The 19,770-nt window shown below is 47.0% G+C and overlaps 1 protein-coding gene across 3 annotated transcripts in view; it reads right to left on the bottom strand.

The window, feature by feature from the left end:
• Positions 1 to 19,770, bottom strand: part of DNAAF1 (dynein axonemal assembly factor 1) — a 288,119-nt gene that overhangs the window by 231,905 nt on the left and 36,444 nt on the right. For all 3 annotated transcript variants that reach the window (XM_029608670.1, XM_029608669.1, XM_029608671.1), the window contains exon 3: positions 2,287 to 2,422. In XM_029608670.1, coding sequence (XP_029464530.1) covers positions 2,287 to 2,422 — 136 coding nt within the window. The remainder of the gene's footprint in view (positions 1 to 2,286; positions 2,423 to 19,770) is intronic.

Raw genomic sequence — 19,770 nt, 5'->3', positions numbered from 1 at the left:
ATGCCACTTAGGACTTTATGATTTTACTGTATAAAGATGAAAAACTTTGAAAATATATTTAAAGGTAATAGTGGAAAGTTTCATACATTACTGCATCTCCATTACCAACAGGCAATGTGCATCCAATTTATATTCACAAACTATCCACCACCAACCTTTTTTTTATTATTTGAGTATGCAAAAAAATTTTTTTTTAATTTTCAAACAATTTTTCCATATCCTTGTATATAATAGTGTATATTTTTTTAAAACGTTTTATATTTTCATAACACTGGTGAGATAGTGTTACTACAATAGCACTGAAAGCTCAAGTCTGTACTTGACCAAATCATATAAAGCATGCGCTTCTCTAAGCATTCAATACCAACGTAAATTTTGTGATACTATCGTCCGCCCAATGGGGCGACGTTTCAGACCTCACGGTCTTTCCTCAGGGGATGTCAGCCTGCTTAATACTGTCGGAAGCTTTACCAATTCCTTATAGCGATAGGTTTTTGTCACCATCCCAGATGTTCCTCCAAGTGCCTCCGTTTTCAAATTCAAGACGCTCTCCCGCACATCAATCTTACTGGTATCCTTATACTCTACTGCCTGCTTCAAACTCTCCAAACACCAATCATCATACAAGATTACGTCATTACGTCCCGCAGTAGAGTACAAGGATGCCGGTAATGTTGACGTGCGGGAGAGCGTCTTGAATTTGAAACCGGAGGCACTTGGAGTAACATCTGGGATGGTGACAAAAACCTATGCGCTATAAGGAATTGGTAAAGCTTCGGACGGTATTAAGCAGGCTGACATCCCCTGAGGAAATGGAAAAGATTTGGCAACCTCTGCAGGACTATCTAAAGCCCACAGGATAACAGGGTAACAAGATAACAGTTTAACAGGATAACAGGATGGCAGTTATATAGAAAGAAATTGACATGGAAATTGACATGGACGGGGATGGTAACTTTTAAACGAGCAAATGTGCACCCACATAAGTGTGTATGTCAGCATGAGCACACATACACTAGAATTTTAAATCTTCTGTGCAAGTGCATGTTACTATTTAAAATAAGCCTAGTGTGCATATTTTTGCTCCTAATTTTAAGCAGTTATGTGAGGAAATGTTATTTGGGTATCTTTCCTTAGGAATTGTTGGCTTTTACACGCAAAAGTGAGCACATTATAAAACATGCATGTGTGAAGGAAATAACCAGTTTGACCTATTAGTACCCCAGTTTGCACAATCTATCTCTAGGTCATCAAGACCCTTTGTTTCTTCAGCCTGCACTCCACCCAGTTTACCCAAACCCCTGACTCAGCCATGTTTTGGCTATAATTATTTTTTGCAGACTTATACTTGATAAATAGCAGAAGTAAATATGCACAGGTAACAGCCCAATGCACGCTGTATTTGCAGGTTTTAAAATAGGGATTTACACGCATAAATGTTGGCCCCACCCAGGAATATCCCTGACTCACCCCAAATCTGCCCCTTTTTTTGCACTTTTGTTGCTCGCTCATGCGTATATATACATATAATTTTCTGGTTTTAAAATAAGAGTTGCTCACGCTTGGACCATATACTTGCGTATATGGTCCTTTTAATATAAGCAACTCTTAAAATTCTCCCCTGAGGATTTTCTGTGGAACTGTGACTCCACAAACCTGGGGTCTCACAGGTCCCAGACCACACACCCAAAACACGGGGGATCACCCAACTTCTCACTCACCTGGGGTACAATCAGTCGCAAACAAGGTAGTAATAATCTAAAGAGTACATTATAAAAAATTAGGAACAGTAAACATAAAAGATACTGTGTAAAACTGCATTGCAGCAGGCAAGGAACAAAAGAAAAGGAATTACATATCAACATTACTATTTACTAAACCAATCTGCATGGCTGAATGCAGTGACAACTCTGTATAACGTTTGGCATTCTAACCCTAGCTATATGTCCTTCTCTTATTTAGCCACTGCTGACAATTTCACAAACAGGTTTTTTTTTGTTAGCTGTCACTCTCTCTAGACTTGCAGCAGCAATGATGTCATCAGCTGGTTCTGTCTAAGATTAACTCCTTCAGCGCCAGTTGCTGGTGACTATACAATACTGCCACTTGCTGTCTAGTAAAAGGAGTTTTAAATGACAAACGAATTACATTTATAGTCAAACTACTGTTTTGCCACATCTCTGTTATCTTATGAATATAGGAGATTTGAGATTTTCAAATAACATTTGACTACTTGATTACTGATGCAGGTATCTCATCTAAGTCATAATACAAATAAAAAAATACCTTGGTCCATTCTCTTGCACTTCTTTTTTGTTGAATGGAAAATGTGCTGTTAACTTATCATCACTTTCTTTGAAATTATTCTCTTGACTTGATTTTGATTGCGGTTCCTTTCCGGTATACTCATCTTTGAAATTCTCTATTAATATATAAGGAAAACATAAAGCATACCTCCATACTTGTACTATCAATATTTAGCTGGCAAAGTGCCAAAATATTCGGGTCTCACTGGAGGAATAGCCTCCATTAATATTCTTTATATCCCCACAACTCCACCACCTTTTTCTGGGGCCTATGTAATAAGCACAGCATTAAGACTGTGCACTAAAGTTTAGTACAGTTTCTTAATGCAGGCACTAAAAACAAAAATGTAATTCCAGATGCAGTAAGTAAATGATACAGTATCATATCAGGAGTTAAAAATGTGCACACAAACAAATTAAAATGTGAGCTCTGCACAGGCTGCATGCACATTTTAACTAAGATGGGAGGAGAGCTTCTCAGACGGGATTTATTGCCACAAAATTCATGTTTTGTGTGCATAAAATATGATTATGTTCATAAAAATGCTTTCAGTGCAAAAAATGTTTTTTGAGCACATAAATCATGAACTCTAGCAGTCGCGACTATAGTGTGTCCCATCTACGTCCCTCTCACTCCCAAATCACCTACCCTTCACATCACCTCTAATAACCCACTGCCATAAATGTGTATATCCTTTAACACAATGGAATAACAACAGACACATAGAAATTAGATAAAAAGGCCGCAGCTTTATTTAACAATATATAATACCCCTAAAAATTGGTACCCAAGCTGATATGGTAATTGCCAAAGACCAGGCTACCCCACCACCTTCGCCACCAGCTGTAATAACCAAGCAAGGCAGCATCAAAACCCCGGCCACCCACCTTTTCCCCAAGCAAGGGCCCCCTAAAGCATATGGATGCCCAGCCATGCATCGCCCAAGACACCAGTCCACTACTGGCCTAATCCGTGATGCATGCCTGCATCATGTTCAAAATGCCCCCACTGGCCCAGGTAACCGCCATAGGCATGAGGTAGGGCATGATCTTGCCTCATGCCCCCACCAACATTTAGCTGCTGCCATCATCAATCTACCAACAACAGTCTCTTCAAAGCCTTCTGTAGGGCGTTGTTGAATATATCATATCCAATGTCCAAAAGATGAACACTGTCCAACTTAAACAAACTTTGACAATGGACTTCCGCACATTCGTACCTGATTTGGTGACCACCAAGCTTGCAGCTCCACACGCCAATCTCAAGCTTGACCTTCTTGCGCCCTGTCCTCCACATTTCAAATCGTTCAATTTTGGGTGTGGAATAATGTCAGACCACAAGAAATGAATATGCGGGAACCAGGATGATAACTTAGCCAAGTCATTCTTGATTCTCATAATTAACTGCTTGCTAGATAATTCACTGAGGTCTTAGAAACATAGAAATGACGGCAGAAGAAGACCAAACGGCCCATCCAGTCTGCCCAGAAAGCCTTCGCACTCTTTTTTTTTTTCTCCTCTCTCATACTTATCTGTTACTCTTGGCCCTTAGTAACCTTTTGGTTCTGTATCCCTTCCACCCCTGCCATAATGCAGAGAGCAGTGTTGGAACTGCATCTAAGTGGATATCTAGCTTAATTAGTTAGGGATAGTAACCGCCGCAATAAGCAAGCTACACCCATGCTTGTTTACCCAGTCTAATGTAATTCAGTCCTTGTTGGTTGTTGTCTGTATATAGATTCACTTTTCTTCATTCCCCCTGCCATTGAAGCAGAGAGCTATGATGGATATGCATGAAGTATCAGACTTTCTCCCTTGCCATTGAAGCAGAGAGCTATGCTGGATAGGAATTGAAAGTGAAGTATCAGGCTTATTTGGTTAGGAGTAGTAACCGCCTTAACCAGCAAGCTACTCCCCACATTTTTTGTGAAAGGAAATCCCGCCCCCCCCCCCCCCCAACATTACCTCTTGCCGTTGAAGCTTAGAGCAATGTTGGAGTCGCATTAACTGTGTGTATGTTTATTGAATAAGGATATTATCTCCAGGTAATAGCCGTCATTGGAATTATCTCCAGGTAGTAGCCATCATTCCCGCGAGCCACCCACTCTTCATACACATCCTTTAGACTTTATAGATCCACAGTGTTTATCCCACGCCCCTTTGAAGTTCTTCACAGTTCTGGTCTTCACCACTTCTTTCGGAAAGGCATTCCAGGCAGCCACCACCCACTCCGTGAAGAAATACTTCCAGATATTGGTTCTGAATCTTCCTCCCTGGAGTTTTAAATCGTGACCCCTGGTTCTGCTGATTTTTTTCCCGATGGAAAAGGTTCGTCATTATCTTTGGGTCATTAAAACCTTTCAAGTTGGCAGCTGGCTAACCCTGAGTTCCAGAGACCTGATTATTTCCTCTCTCCTGCAGGTTTGCTTTTCTTTCTTTGAACTTCCCACGGTCCCGGGCTAGAGGGAGGAGCCAGAGGGTACTATAAAAGTGGCGTCATTGCGGCGCGATGCTGCTGCCAGCGCGACGCCTAACCTGCAAGCACCCAAGGGATGCGTGCGGCTTTGCCCGGCTTAGCCCAGAATAGCTTGGAACAGCTTGGAAGGACTGGAACGGTTTGTGGAACCAGCTGCCAAGAGTCCATTTGGTTAACAGCATTGACGGACTATATTGCACTGTTTTTTGCAGATATAACTTCTCCGTGAGTATTGTATTGTATAAAATTATTGGGTTATTGTTTACAATTCATATTTCCTCTTTGGGATGCCCCATACAAAGAGGAAAGCTAAAGTGAAAGCTGTTTCCTCTACGCCAACAGTGGATCTTTATCAAACACCGATAGAGGAGTGTTTTTCTGCAATACCATCCATAGCACCAGCTGGGGTCGCGGGGGGGGGGGGGGGGGGGGGGGGCGGCCAGGAGCAGGAGCTGAGCCCCCAGACAAACAGAATATCACTTAGCCCTGGTGCTCCAGTTACACCTGAGCCTCCATCCGGTATGGGGTGGAATGTGACTCCTGGTGAGGAGTCTTTGATAAGAACTGTGTATACACCATTAGGTGGCCAGAAGGGAGCAGACAATCTATCCTGCTCCTCGGTGATCCCTGGTTTACAGGGTTCCAGGAACCAAAAATGGATGCCCCCTATACTTAAGGATGATCTTAAACAAGCTTCAATGGAGGAAGGAAAGGTGGAGATCCAATTGGGAACAATAAGTGAGAGTTCAAATATAAAATCTAAAAATAAATTTACATTGGAGGAGATAGGAACAATGATAGTGTTCATGCAAACATCTATAAATAAATTAACATCTGAGGTACATAATGTTTTGAACAAGAATGTGGAAATACAAAGTAAATTAGAAGAATTGGATAGAATAACAAATGTATTAGAAGGGAAAACTTTAGAGTTGGAAAAAGTACAGGTCAATTTATTGAAATCAGAAAAAATGCAAGCAGATAAATTGGAGATGCTGGAAAATCAATCTAGGAATCTTAATTTAAGAATATTGAACTTCCCTAAGACTAAATTAGCATCCCCATTGGATCTGTTTAAAAGTTATTTAATCAATATATTAAAATTTTCAGAGAATGCATTACCTGTTATTTCCAAAACTTATTATGTTCCTCAATTACAACACACAGAAAAGCAGGATCAAGGTAAAACTGTCTGAGGTTGAATTAAATCTCACTCAGTTTTTGGAGAGTTCATTTGAAATGAATGTAGAAAATAGAGCTACTTTAATTGTGCAATTTGCCTTTCAGTCAGAAAGGGATTCAGTATTAAGAATGTTTTTTAGATATAAGAACATAAATTTTTCTGGTCAATATATCAGGATATTTCCAGATATTGCCCACCCTACACAATTGAGAAGAAAGAAATGTATGTCCATGAGACAAGAAGTTATTGATAGAGGGGCAAAATTTCTTTTAAGGTTTCCCTGCCGTTGCTTGATTATACACCAGGAATCAAAATATTTGTTTAATTCACAGGAACAACTTAGATCTTATTTGGACTCCCATTCCTAGTACCTTCATTGACTAGTATTAAAAATGTTTTGGATGGTTGAAACAGTGATTTTCGATGACATAATTTTCCTTTCTTAACTGCTCTATTTAGATTGCTGTTATCCTTAATTGGACTCCATTTTCCTATGATATATGTGGTTAATAACAATTAAAGGAATAACAGTATGTTTGTTTAAGCTGTACTGATGGAAACATTTCTTATTCTGTAAGAGCTGAATTTTGTTAAGAAGTTAAATGCTATAAAAATAAAATTAAAAAAACAAAACAAAAACCTTTCAAGTATCTGAAAGTCTGTATATATATCACCTCTGCTCCTCCTTTCTTCCAGGGTGTACATATTTAGATTCTTCAATCTCTCCTCATAAGACATTTGATGAAGATCCTCCACCTTTTTGGTCGCCCTTCTCTGTACTGCCTCCATCCTGTCTCTGTCCCTTTGTAGATCCGGTCTCCAGAACTGAGCACAGTACTCTAGGTGAGGCCTCACCAAGGACATGTACAAGGGGATAATCACTTCCCTTTTCTTACTTGATATTCCTCTCTCTATGGAGCCCAGCATTCTTCTGGCTTTAGATATCGCCTTGTCACATTGTTTCACCTTTACCCCCCAAATGTATTGTGATGGCATGCGGGGCCACCGACAAGTCCCTCAACTGCTGAAGAAGGGGTAACAAATGGTCCCAATGCATACCTCGCTTGCCCGTCCATGTCACAACCAACCCACGAGTTGCCAATCCTAAGTGTGGGGCAAACGTGTGGGACGAACATGTGCTTTCCTAGCAGCACAAAAGAGTGTCCAATAATCCAAGTTGTCCATTGAGCCTGGCTCGGATCTGCAAAATACAATTAAGAATTATGAGTAGTTGTGCTCACCCGGTCCATCCTGACATCAATATCGACTTCTGCAGATCTCCAACTTCTTATCCACTGTATGGTGTCGACCGTTGAACTGCTTGCCGCAACAATTCGAAATGAGTGTGTGGTAAATTTTGCGGCATCCAGGCCCATTTTTGTTACAGCCATTCTGTTATGAAACCCTGCCCGCGGGTCCTCCCGCGAGCAGGCACTCACCCATGCTGCCTCTTCACCCGACGCGGCACGGATGCCGCCGAAGTCGGGCCTTGCCGCGTGGTTGGAGCTGCGGATTGTAGTTCTTCCTGCGGCCCGGAGGCCGCCCTGGCATGTCCTCTTCACCGTGGCTGAAGATGCGGACTTTCCTACTTTCCCTGCGGCTGGGAGTCGCTGCCGATGCCATGTCATCTTCGCGGCATGGAGGCCGCAAGCCCCGGGCTCGAGTAGCGGCTGGAGCTGCCCCTGGGGCCTCTTGCAGCGGCTGGAGCCGCTGCCGTCTTCGGGCCTGCTTCCTTCCGACGTCGACGCTGTGCAGGCCGCTGTCCACGGTCCTGCACAGCCAGCTTCCTGCTCCTCCTAGGCGCGCGGCCGTGCCTCTCTGCTGGATTTAAGGGGCCAGGCACAGGAAGTGTGCTGGCCCCACCTAGGGAGTGGACTTCCTGCTCCAGCCCTATAAAAGGGCTGCTCCGTCACTCAGTCTTCGCCTTGCATTGGAGTTACTTCACTCTGGAGGCTCCTGCCTGCCAGAGCTCCGTCAGGTCTTCTTCGTGGAGCTCCTCTTCGTTTCGACTCGCCATGTCAAGTTATGTCTTCATGCTATGTCTTCGTGCCTGAGGTCCTCGTCCAGGTGTCCTGGTGTTCGTCTCCTGGTGTTTCGCCTCCTGGTGTCCTGCCCTCTATGGTGTTTACTTCTGCGCTCCTGAGCTTTCTGGTCCTGTCGGTTCTGCTCCCTCGGACGACGTCTTTCCCGGGTTGGAGAGGCCTGCAGGTGGACTGATGTCCTGAGCTCCTGAGCAGTCTCGTCCTGCCAGCCGTGTTGGTGCTTCGGATGACATCGGCTTCAGAGTCCCACCTCGCCTGGATCCTTCCTGCGCTTGTCCCGCTCCCAGCGTGGTCCGTGACCAGTCTCCTCGGGCTGTGTAGGGCGCGCAGTGGGACAGGGTGGTCCACGACCAGTCCCGCGGATGGACTGAGTAGGGCCCCCTGAGAGACAGTGCCAATGTCCTCCTGCCTTGCGTCTTGTCTTGTTTGGATTTCAAGTTCCTCGTCATGTCTGTGATGCCATCGCATCAACCCAAGTCTTTGTCCATGATGCCGTCGCATCAACCCTTGTCTGCCATGTCTTCGTGTCAAGGCCCATCTGCCCTCGACCTCAGGCCAGGCCTGCTGCTCCATGCCGATCCAAGTGGCAGGTCCGAAAGTGCTCGGAATGGTCGGAGTACCATTCACTTTCCAACATCATTCTGTTGTTGGCCTTTGGAGCTTGCCGGCCTGGCGGAGGGTAAGACCGTCTGCCATGGTGGATCACGCCGTCAACCCTCGGTTCGGTCCTGGATCTGTCTGGGGTCGGGCTGAGGCCCAAGAGCACACTAAACACCCCGCTTCTAACACATTCTGAGCACAGCAGAGATCTGATATCTCTGATCATTGGGACCTGGTCAGCATGCCTCCAGAGGATTGAATGGCTAAATACTTCTCCATATTCTGGACAGGACAAGTAATGCATGACTCGATCCGCTTCAAAGAAAGGATTGCACCCTTGCCCGCCTTATCGGTTTTTGACCTGTGTATCTTTATATAGAACTCTTGAGGTATACATGTCACATTCTGCAAGTATGCCACAGGTACCTGAATCGTTCTTGTCTGATGCGACCAGCTTGCTCACACATATAGCCCCAAAAAAGGCCAGTGAGAAAGCAAGGCAAAAGAGGTTGGTTTCAAAGTTGGAAGCGCAGATGGATGCCAAGAGCACCCATAGGCTCCCCAGCAGGTCATGTGTAATTGGAAATTGTGTGTCCATGGTCAGCCCCAACTTTCTCGACCAACCTGCCAACATTTTCTTCAACAGGAAGGATTTGATGGGATCCTCTAATTCGTGCGCCTTTGTGAAAAAAGCCAGGCCTGCTAAATGTCTAAACACTGAGCCTCTGGATGCCCCCATTTACTTGGCCGATGATGTGGCTTACTGATGCTGGCTGTGGCGGCAGCCAACCTCCTCAAGAAACTTGTCCCATGGGAATTACTCGACAGGTGAAGTTCAAGGTCCCCAAGATAGCTTGGACCAATCGCAGCATGAGTTTCTTTGCAGTCAATGCCTGCCACAACATTAAACACAGTTTCACCTCTTTGTCATCCAGAAGCCAAGAAACCATGTTGATCGAATCCAACTCTATGCCAAGAAAACAAATTACTGCAGATGGGCCTTCAATTTTCTTGTGGGACAGGGAAACACCAAAGTCGTCAACAATGCTGGTGTGCACATGAGTCCGATTCCTTTGGCACAATGAATAAAAAATCATTAAGGCAATGTATGATGTTGTTTGATCCTGCCTGCTGTGATGTCACTCAGTGAAGGAAAGAATTGAAGAGCTTGAAGTAAGCACATGAAACTGAACATCCCATTGGCATGCATTTATCAAAGTAGTATTGGTCTCAGAACCGAAAGCCCAACAACGGGAAGTTGCTCGGGTGAACAGGCAGCAACCTGAAAGCTGACTCTATATCAGTCTTGGGCCATTAAGGCGCCCACACTGCATTTCCTGAGCAATGTGATAGCATGGTCAAATGATGCATATTGCACCAAGCACTCTTCAGGGGGAAGCTGATCATTCACAGACAAGCCTGGAGGGTAGAAGAGGTTAAGGATAAGACAAAACTTACCGGGCTTTTTCTTAGGGACAACTGCCAAAGGTGATAGGAACATGTTTTGAAAAGGCTGATGTGAAAATTGATCTGCCATATGTACCAATGCCAACTCAGTGTCCAATTTCGCTTGTACAATGTCTGCATGTCGTACCACGGATGTAACAACAAAGAAGTAGATGCCCAAGAAAGTCTTTGCCAAATCTTTAATAGGTGGAGACGTATAATGTTGAGATTACTTACCTGATAATCTCGTTTTCCTTAGTGTAGACAGATGGACTCAGAACAAGTGGGTATAGTGTGCTCGTGCTAGCAGTTGGAGACGGATCTGACGTCAGCACGGGTACATATACCCCCACATGAAGTGAGGCAATTCAGTAATCTTCCTTGCAAAAGCTGTTATGCATATATGTGTACTGACGATCAATGAAATAGTGAAACAGGATTCCCCTGACCGATTGATAGTAGCTGGAGACCGCCAGCATTCCCAACTGGAAGGCGTCGACACCTGGCAAAGGGGACGCTCTTATGTAAGAAAATGACATGGCCTACCTTGAATCGGTGAAACCCATGTATACCGGCAGCCGGGTGGGATGCTGAGTCCATCTGTCTACACTAAGGAAAACGAGATTATCAGGTAAGTAATCTCAACATTTCCTAGCGTGTAGCCAGATGGACTCAGAACAAGTGGGATGTACAAAAGCTACTCCGGACTGGGTGGGAGGCTGCCTGAGGACCGCGTAGGACTGCCCTCGCAAATGCTGTGTCCTCCCTGGCCTGGACATCCAGACGATAAAACCTGGAGAAGGTATGGAGGGAGGACCATGTCGCCGCTTTACATATTTCTGCGGGTGGCAGCATCCTAGATTCTGCCCAAGATGCTGCTTGGGCTCTGGTAGAATGAGCCTTGACTTGTAGAGGTGGTGACTTCCCGGCCTCTATGTAAGACGCTCTGATAACTTCTTTAATCCAGCGGGCGATGGTGGGCCGAGAGGCCGCTTCTCCTTGTTTCTTCCCGCTGTAAAGGACGAACAGATGGTCCGTCTTTCGTACTGCTTCTGTCATTTCCAAATATCTGGGCAGCAATCTGCCGATGTCGAGATGGCGTAGCAAACGCCCTTCCTCTGATTTCTTCAAACCCGCCGTGGTTGGCAAGGATATGGTTTGGTTGAGGTGAAATTGTGAGACTACCTTAGGCAAGAAGGAGGGAACCGTGCGAAGATGGATAGCCTCTGGAGTGATTCTGTGAAAGGGATCACGGCAGGACAGCGCTTGTAGTTCCGAAATGCGGCGTGCTGAACACACTGCCAGCAGGAACACCATCTTCAAAGTGAGAGAATGGAGAGACAGGCCCCGAAGGGGTCTGAAGGTGGATCCTGCAAGGAAATCCAAAACTATGTTGAGGTTCCACAGGGGCACTGGCCACTTCAGTGGCGGACGAATGTGCTTGACTCCTTTCAGGAAGCGGGAAACATCTGGGTGCGTGGCAATAGTCTTGCTATCCCTCAGGGGACCGTAGCAAGACAGCGCAGCCACCTGGACCTTGATGGAGCTGAGGGAGAGACCCTTCTGAAGCCCATCCTGCAGGAAATCCAAAACAATAGGGATTGTGGTCGCATGTGGGTTGATGCCATGAGTGTCGCACCAGGCTTCAAATACTCTCCAGATCCTGGGATGTGGAAAACTTGCGAGCTCGGAGGAGTGTATCTATCACCGGCTCCGAGTAACCTCTTTTCTTCAGTCTAGCCCTCTCAATGGCCAGACCATAAGAGAGAATTGAGCCGGATCCTCGTGGAGGATGGGACCCTGACGTAGCAGGTCCCTGAGAGGAGGCAGGGGAAGGGGCTCCCCTGCCAGTAGTCTTCTCATGTCCGTGTACCAGGGTCTTCTTGGCCAGTCTGGTGCCACTAGAAGAACTAGGCCCTTGTGCTTCTGAATCTTGTGTATAAGGGCGCCCAGCAGGGGCCACGGAGGAAAAGCGTATAGCAGGGTCCCTGGAGGCCATGGCTGAACCAGGGCGTCGATCCCGTGAGAGAACGGATCTCACTTGCGGCTGAAGTATCTGGGTACTTGAGCATTGGACCTGTCCGCTAGTAGGTCCATGTCCGGAATCCCCCACTGATCCACAATCATCTGGAAGGCTGTGGGGGACAGCTGCCATTCTCCCGGATTTAGGCTTTCCCTGCTGAGGAAGTCTGCCGCGGTGTTGTCCCTTCCGGCAATGTGGACGGCGGAGATGTCCTGGAGATTCGCCTCTGCCCAAGCCATCAGCGGGGCTATCTCTAGGGACACCTGTCTGCTTCTGGTTCCGCCCTGACGGTTGATGTATGCCACCGTGGTGGTGTTGTCGGACATCACTCTGACTGCCCTGTTCCGCAGTCTGTGAGCAAATTGCAGGCAGGCTAACCGGACTGCCCGTGCTTCTAGACGGTTGATGTTCCACCCTGCTTCTTCTCTGTTCCACCGCCCTTGGGCGGTGAGTTCTTCGCAGTGTGCTCCCCATCCGCTCAGGCTGGCATCTGTGGTGAGCAGAATCCACGTGGGGGAGGACATCTTCGACCCCCTGCTCGTGTGGTTGGACTGCAACCACCACCGTAACTGGGTCCGCACTCTGGCTGGTAGAGGTAGATGCACGGAGTAATTCCGGAAGCGGGGGCTCCAGCGAGAGAGCAGGGAGCTTTGTAGAGGTCTCCTATGGGCCCTTGCCCAGGGTACCACTTCCAGGGTGGATGCCATGAGGCCGAGAACCTGCAGATAATCCCAAGCTATGGGCCGGCTGGTTCCCATCAAGGACCGGAGACGCGTCTGAAGTTTTAACCTTCTCTTGGTGGTGAGACTGACTTTGTCTGCCTGGGTGTCGAACTGGACTCCCAGGTATTCCAGTGATTGGGAAGGCTGTAGGCAACTCTTGTTTAGGTTGACTACCCATCCCAGGCTTTCCAGAAGGGCGATCACTCTGTTGGTTGCCCGATGGCTCTCCTCTCGTGATTTCGCCCTGATCAGCCAATCATCTAGGTAGGGATGGACAAGGATTCTTTCCCGTCTGAGCGCCGCTGCTACCACTACGATCACCTTGGTGAAGGTCCTCGGCGCCGTGGCTAACCCGAAGGGAAAAGCCCGGAATTGGAAGTGGCGTCCAGAACCTTGAAGCGTAGGTAGCGCTGATGATCCGGATGGATTGGGATATGCAGGTAGGCTTCTGACAAGTCTAAGGCCGTGAGGAATTCTCCTGGCTGTACCGCGGTCTTGACTGAGCGCAGAGTTTCCATGCGAAACCTTGGGACCCTTAAGTATCAGTTGACTGATTTGAGGTCCAGTACGGGCCGGAAAGTGCCCTCTTTCTTGAGTACCATGAAATAAATGGAATAATGCCCAGAATCAATTTCCCATGCAGGTACTGGGATTATGGCTTTCAAGGACAGGAGCCTCGCCAGGGTAGCTTCCAATGCTGCCTTCTTGTGGATTGGACACGGAGATTCCACAAACCTGTCCGGAGGGAGGTGATGGAAGTCCAGATAATATCCCTCTCGGATGATGGCGAGGACCCACTGATCCGACGTAATCTCGACCCATCTGGGGTAGAAGAGGGTTAACCTGCCCCCTATGGCTCCGTCCCCCGGCTGATTCTCATTGGGAGGCGCGGCCGGGCCCTGAACCCGAGCCGGCTCCCCTCTTATGCTGCTTGGTCCGAAAGGACTGGTTCCTGGCCTGAGGACGAGGTGCCTGGTAGCGACTCCTATAGGGAGTGAAGCATTGGGAGCTTCTACCTCTGGAGGGCCTCGGAAAGGCGCGCTGGTTCCTTTTCAACCTATCTTCCGGCAGTCGAGGTACTGGAGAGGCGCCCCATGTGCTGGCCAGTTTATCAAGGTCGCTGCCGAACAGGAGAGAACCCCTAAAGGGCATTCTGGTGAGGCGTGTCTTCGAAGGAGCATCGGCTGACCAATTCCGTATCCAGAGTTGCCTCCTGGCAGCTACAGAGGATGAGACCCCCTTGGCTGTCGTACGGACTAGGTTGGATGCGGCATCCGTGAGGAACGAGAGAGCTGACTCCATGTCCGCTACCGGAGCATTGTTCCTGACCTGTGACAAACAGGAACGCGTCACCACTGTGCAGCAGGTTGCGATCCGCAAAGATAGAGCTGCCACCTCAAAGGTCTGTTTCAGGATGGCGTCCAGTCGCCGGTCATGAGGCTCCTTGAGGGCCGCCCCCCCCCCTCAACTGGAATGGTAGTGCGCTTGACCACAGCGCTAACCAAGGCTTCCACCTGAGGGCACGCCAGCATCTCCTTGATTGCCGGGTCCAGGGGGAACATGCCCGTCAGGGCCCGACCACCTTTGAATGAGGCCGCTGGTGCAGCCCATTCCAAATCTATCAGTTGCTGTGCTGCTTGCAAGAAGGAAAAATGGCGGGCTGTAGGACGAAGACCTTCCAGCAGAGGGTTCTGCGTAGACGGCACAGTAGTGCTGGGGCCTGTAACAGCCAACTCCGCCAGGCACTGAGAAACCAGGTCGGAGAGATCTTCCTTGGGAAAGAACCGCCTCATGGTTCGATATGGCTCAATCCCCGAGGGAAGTTCCCCCTCCTCGGGGGGTTCGGACTCGTCCTCCGAGACATCAGGATCCGCATGAACCGGACTGCCCGGAGGCGGGTGCCCACGATAAGGGCGCGAAGGTCCAGGGGCAGGATCAGCTGGAGCAGCAGCAGGGCCTGGACGGGAAGCTGATTGCATCTGTACAAAGGCATGGATCCCCTTAAAGAGATCCACCCAGGAAATGGAAGCGGTCTCTAGTCGTCGGGGTACCAGGTCCCCCGGGATCCCAGGTTGTTCGAGACTGCCCACTAGATCCGGGGTGGCCCCTGGGGAACTGTCAGCAAACCTCTGTTGAGACTGGTCCTGGCCCGAGACTCCCACTGCCTCCTCACATTGGGCACAAAGGGAGTCTGGCTCCTCGCTGTGCGTGGCTCTAAGCTGGCATGCTGAGCAGAGGCCGAGAGCTTTCACGCCGGAACCAGGAGGCGCCGCCGCAGGAGACGCCAGGGCGTTCGAATGTTCCATTGCGGCTTGCGAATGCAGCGCTGAAGAATATGCGCTTAATACTATGCGGCAGCAATATACGCTCAATACCATATGCGCTCAATAATATGCGGCAGCAATATACGCTCAATACCATATGCGCTCAATAATATGTGGCAGCAATATACGCTCAATAATATACAGTATGCGCTCAATAATATGCGGTCAGCAATATACGCTCAATGATATACAATATGCGCTCAATAATATGCGGTCAGCAATATACGCTCAATGATATACAATATGCGCTCAATCCCTGAATAAGGCCGACAAAATGGCGACCTCCACGGCGTGCCACATACAGGCAAAGCCGCCGATCCTCGTACCTCGGAGACCAAAAGTAAGAGATGTACGCCTTACCTGATCCTCGGTGCTTCCCGGCTGGAACCAGGGCGGTCTCCAGCTGCGGGGGGAGAGGGGAAATACCTTCACCGCCGCGCTTGAGGAAATGCACCCGCTGCCTCTAGGTCCACGCCGGGACCGAGGCGCCTCTCAGCCCGACCCAAGCCCTTCTCGCTCGGGGGCTAGATCCCTGCCGCGATTCGGCCACCGGACCGAGGCCTAGACCTCAGAGGGATCGCAGAAATCACCCCGGGAAACTCAACTGGGGGAGGGACCCGAGGGTATCACCGCAGGAGTGTGGGGCTCGATGTTCCTGTAGAAGTTTAGTAAGTAGAATATAGAAAGTAGAAAATAGAAAGTAGTATTGGAAAACACGCTCAGCGATCGTGCAGGCTCTCCAAACTGCTTTGGAGATGGAAATTACTGAATTGCCTCACTTCCTGTGGGGGTATATGTACCCGTGCTAACGTCAGATCCGTCTCCAACTGCTAGCACGAGCACACTATACCCACTTGTTCTGAGTGCATTTGGCTACACGCTAGGAAATGTTAGTTAAAATTGCCCAATTGGGCATCTACTTCTTTGTTGTTTCCTCACGGCTTTATTAGATTTCCTGCCTTGCTGTTTTTTGGGTCCGCACCACGGATATAGCATTGGAGGTAGTTGTCCCCTCCAGGTGACCCTGAAATGGAATGTGAAATCCTTTGCGGAAATCTTGGACAATCCATTGTACTTCTCTGCACTTGGGGTACCGGTCCAGCCAAGGGATCATAGCTGACAGGTCAATGGGTGACAGTGCTTTGCCAAATTGCTGGTACCTATCTCCCTTTCCCTTCAACCACAGGCTGTCATCTTGCCTTCCCCAGGACATGAACGATTTTCTTCCATCTTGTCCCGGAATATCTCATCATAATTCAGTCACACCCAGCCATCATGTTCCTTGAGGCCTCAAGGATATTATCTGCATAACTTAGTATGGAGCCATACTGAGGGAGTCATCATGCCCAACAACACTTATCATTTGCAGGAAGGAGCAGGTTCAATTGATGATATTCCTAGGGACTCTTCTGTCAGCACTGTGTGCTGCACCCTAATCCTTTGCCTTCTTCCTTGTGCCCCTCAGACATCTTCCCTCCATGATTTGAAATATGTTAATATAAGATCGCTCTCTAATCTTCCTGCAAAGGAATCTGGGAATGCTCTTCTACAATTTGGTTAAAGTGGTGAGCACTAGAGGTCCTCCTCTGGATGCCTCGTCGGCTCCAGTTGCCGGGGGCTGAGGGCTATGATCTGCTGTTGAGTCCAAATCGGATGACTCCGAGATGCTACCACTTGTGCAAGAGCTGATCCTACGCTTGCACTTGGGCTTAATTTTTTTATCGCATGCCATCTTCTAGCCATCAGCACACATGCTAACTCCGGCATCCCTCCTTGACTTACCCTCGATGACTTCACTGTTCTGGGCTGGCTAGGCCTGTGCTGCTAGGTGCTGCAACTACATCCGGAATCTTATGGATTAAGCTGTGTTCCTGGATCCTTTTGGGTGACCATTCTGACTTGTGACACGCCTATCATCGGTGGATGCCCTAGGACCTCCTGGACTCCTGGCGCGGTGCCGCCTTCTGCTTGCCCAGTGCTGGCTGCCCTTGGCTGTGTGACATGCTGGTTTCGGGGATGGGAGCTGGCCAGTGCCCACATAGGGGGGGGTATGGATATGGACCACAAAAGTGCCGGATGATGGGAAACCCCACTGCTTTGCTCCACTGTGGGGTCAATTGGCAGGGCCCCATCCAGCAACTGAGCCAGGTGCACTGAGAACCCAAGCCGCTCTTTGCTGCCATGCTGTGTTATCGAAGTTCATGAATGCTGCGTGGCCAATGGCACGACCTTGCCCTCCATATCCTGATTCAAGTGTGGGCTCCCGAAGGCCGACCATGTACCATCTGTATTTGCACTGCTCCTGAAACCTCTGCTGTGTATCCAGAGTCCCAGGTACTGACTTGCTCTCTGCACCCTTGTAGCTGTATGCTTCTAACGGGGCTCTGAAGTATGTTAGAAGACACCAATGCCACCACAGGGATGTCCTGTTGCTGGCCATGTGCTGTGTGCATTTTAAGCAGGAAGTTAGCTTACCGAAGAGTATTGTAAATAAAAAAAATACCGAAGAGTATTGTAAATAAAAAAAATATTGTACCGCGTTAGAAGTAATGGAGCAGAGAATCACTGATATTATTAGTGTAATTATTTGATATAAGGCCTATAAGTTCTGAGAAACAATATGCTATTTTTCTTAGCCTGCTTATAAAAAAAAAAAAGTCTTGAGATCAGATATATTGAAAGAGCAATAACTCAGAATGTTAACTGTGTAGATATCTTGAGGAAAACAGGACTTAGCCTCTCAGGCACACCTATCTGTTTGTTGCTGATGTGATAACGGACAGTTGGGGCCTCAACGAGCACATGCGGAGTGGTCCGGAGAAAGACCTAGGACAAAGGTCAGAAGATGTTAAAAAGAGCAACATGAAACAAAATGTTAAAAATCAGAGAACCAACAGCTCGGAGGAAAAGCTTTGGAACATTACTAGTGTTAATGAAGTGACCCATGAAGGACATTATCAGTGGCTAATGAAGGGACCAATGAGCTGTTGCTGATTTCCCAATGCTTCGTCCCGGATTTCCAAAACTCATCACATTGGAAATTGTGAGGAAAGCATTTTGTTTATATATTCTTTAATGCAAACTCTATGCTTTGATTGCTTATCCAGTGGGAGCACTGAGAGGAGAAGATCACCTTTGCTGCTGGCTGAAAGGAATCAGTAAGTTTTTGCTTGGGACATTGTCTTTTTCAAAAGTATTGGGGCAAAGTTAACTATTTGGGAATATTATTTAATGTGTTTGTGTGTTTGTGCTTTTAATAGTCAGTAAGGCAGCGAATAAACAAGTTAGACTGTTTGTATTTTTAAATGGTCAGTCAGTAAGGCAGCTAGTAAGCAGTAGTTAGTGTGTTTATTTTTAAAATCTGTAAGGCAACTAGTAAGCAGAACTGAGTGTTTGTGTTAAAAAAAATAAATAAAGGTAGCCAAAAGCTAGAAATAAGCTAGGAGCAGTGTATACCTAAGTGAAAAGGTTGAAAAGTTCAGTTCAGTTACTCACCTTGGAAAGGTGTTGAGGTAGTGTGATTTGGTTTGATTAGGTTCCAACATCTGATAATCAAGAGAGCAGTGAGTCACTTCTGGCTGACTAACTGAAGTGTTAAGGTTGTGTGTTTGATTTGAATAGGTCAATGCTATCAATGAGCACCAAATTGATTTAAGAAGGATTTCTACAATGCCAATGAAAAACCACAAATCAAATCCTTCATAATCGACCTATCACATCACTATATGAATTCCAATTCTCAAAACGAGTACAATAATTCACAAATGTTAATTAATGTGTGTTATCAAAAAAAAATTTTGTGGAAAGAGAGGAACGTTTCATATACAAATATCATGAATCCCCACCGGGGTGATATGATTGTGATTATAATCATAAACGAACCTCCTCCATCCAGTGTGAACCATAAACATGTGAAAACACAGAGTGGCAAATTTTTCAAAAAATTTTTTTTGTGTATATATAAAAAATATTTTGCTGATGATGGTGAATGAAATCACTCTAACGATCATATGTTTCAATATAACACTCCCGGCAAACTTGTGATGATCCCAACAAAGGGTATAGATGGATATGTTAAAGCGCTTGTAAAGCAACCTAGATAGGCATGATAGGCAGTCTCTGAAGGCTTAAAGACTAAGCTCATTCAACACCCCGACTTATCTGATATTTTGATGGGTGACATCACAAGTGGAACCAGACTGCTGGCGCTAACCTTTAAAAAGGAGATAGAGAGCAGCTTTTAAACTAGAACAAAGGGGAAAGCCGACAGTCACTCAGCAGCGCATGGTTTGGAGAGAGGTATCTTCAAAAGATACTAATGATGCATTAGAATTAGGGCATCCCGACAGTGAGGTTCCAATAATAAGAAAAGTAGTCCAAGTGCCTGTAACTAAAAACTCACCTGAGCTAAAAAATTCTAACTTATCCCTATCAATTAAAAAGCAGAATGAAAATACAAACAAAAAAAACAAACTTTGAAATGTTTGTATGCTAATGCCAGAAGTCTAAGAAGTAAGATGGGAGAACTAGAATGCATAGCAGTGAATTATGACAGACTTAATTGGCATCAGAATACAGTACAAAGCCCTATTTCTCATTCACAAATCCTTAGTAAATGAATACACTCACTGGCTTAATCCCCCTCTCC

This window comes from Rhinatrema bivittatum, chromosome 7 (assembly GCF_901001135.1).
Source record: "Rhinatrema bivittatum chromosome 7, aRhiBiv1.1, whole genome shotgun sequence".
Classification (NCBI taxonomy): Eukaryota; Metazoa; Chordata; class Amphibia; order Gymnophiona; family Rhinatrematidae; genus Rhinatrema; species Rhinatrema bivittatum.
This window is presented reverse-complemented; position numbering and strand designations above follow the sequence as displayed.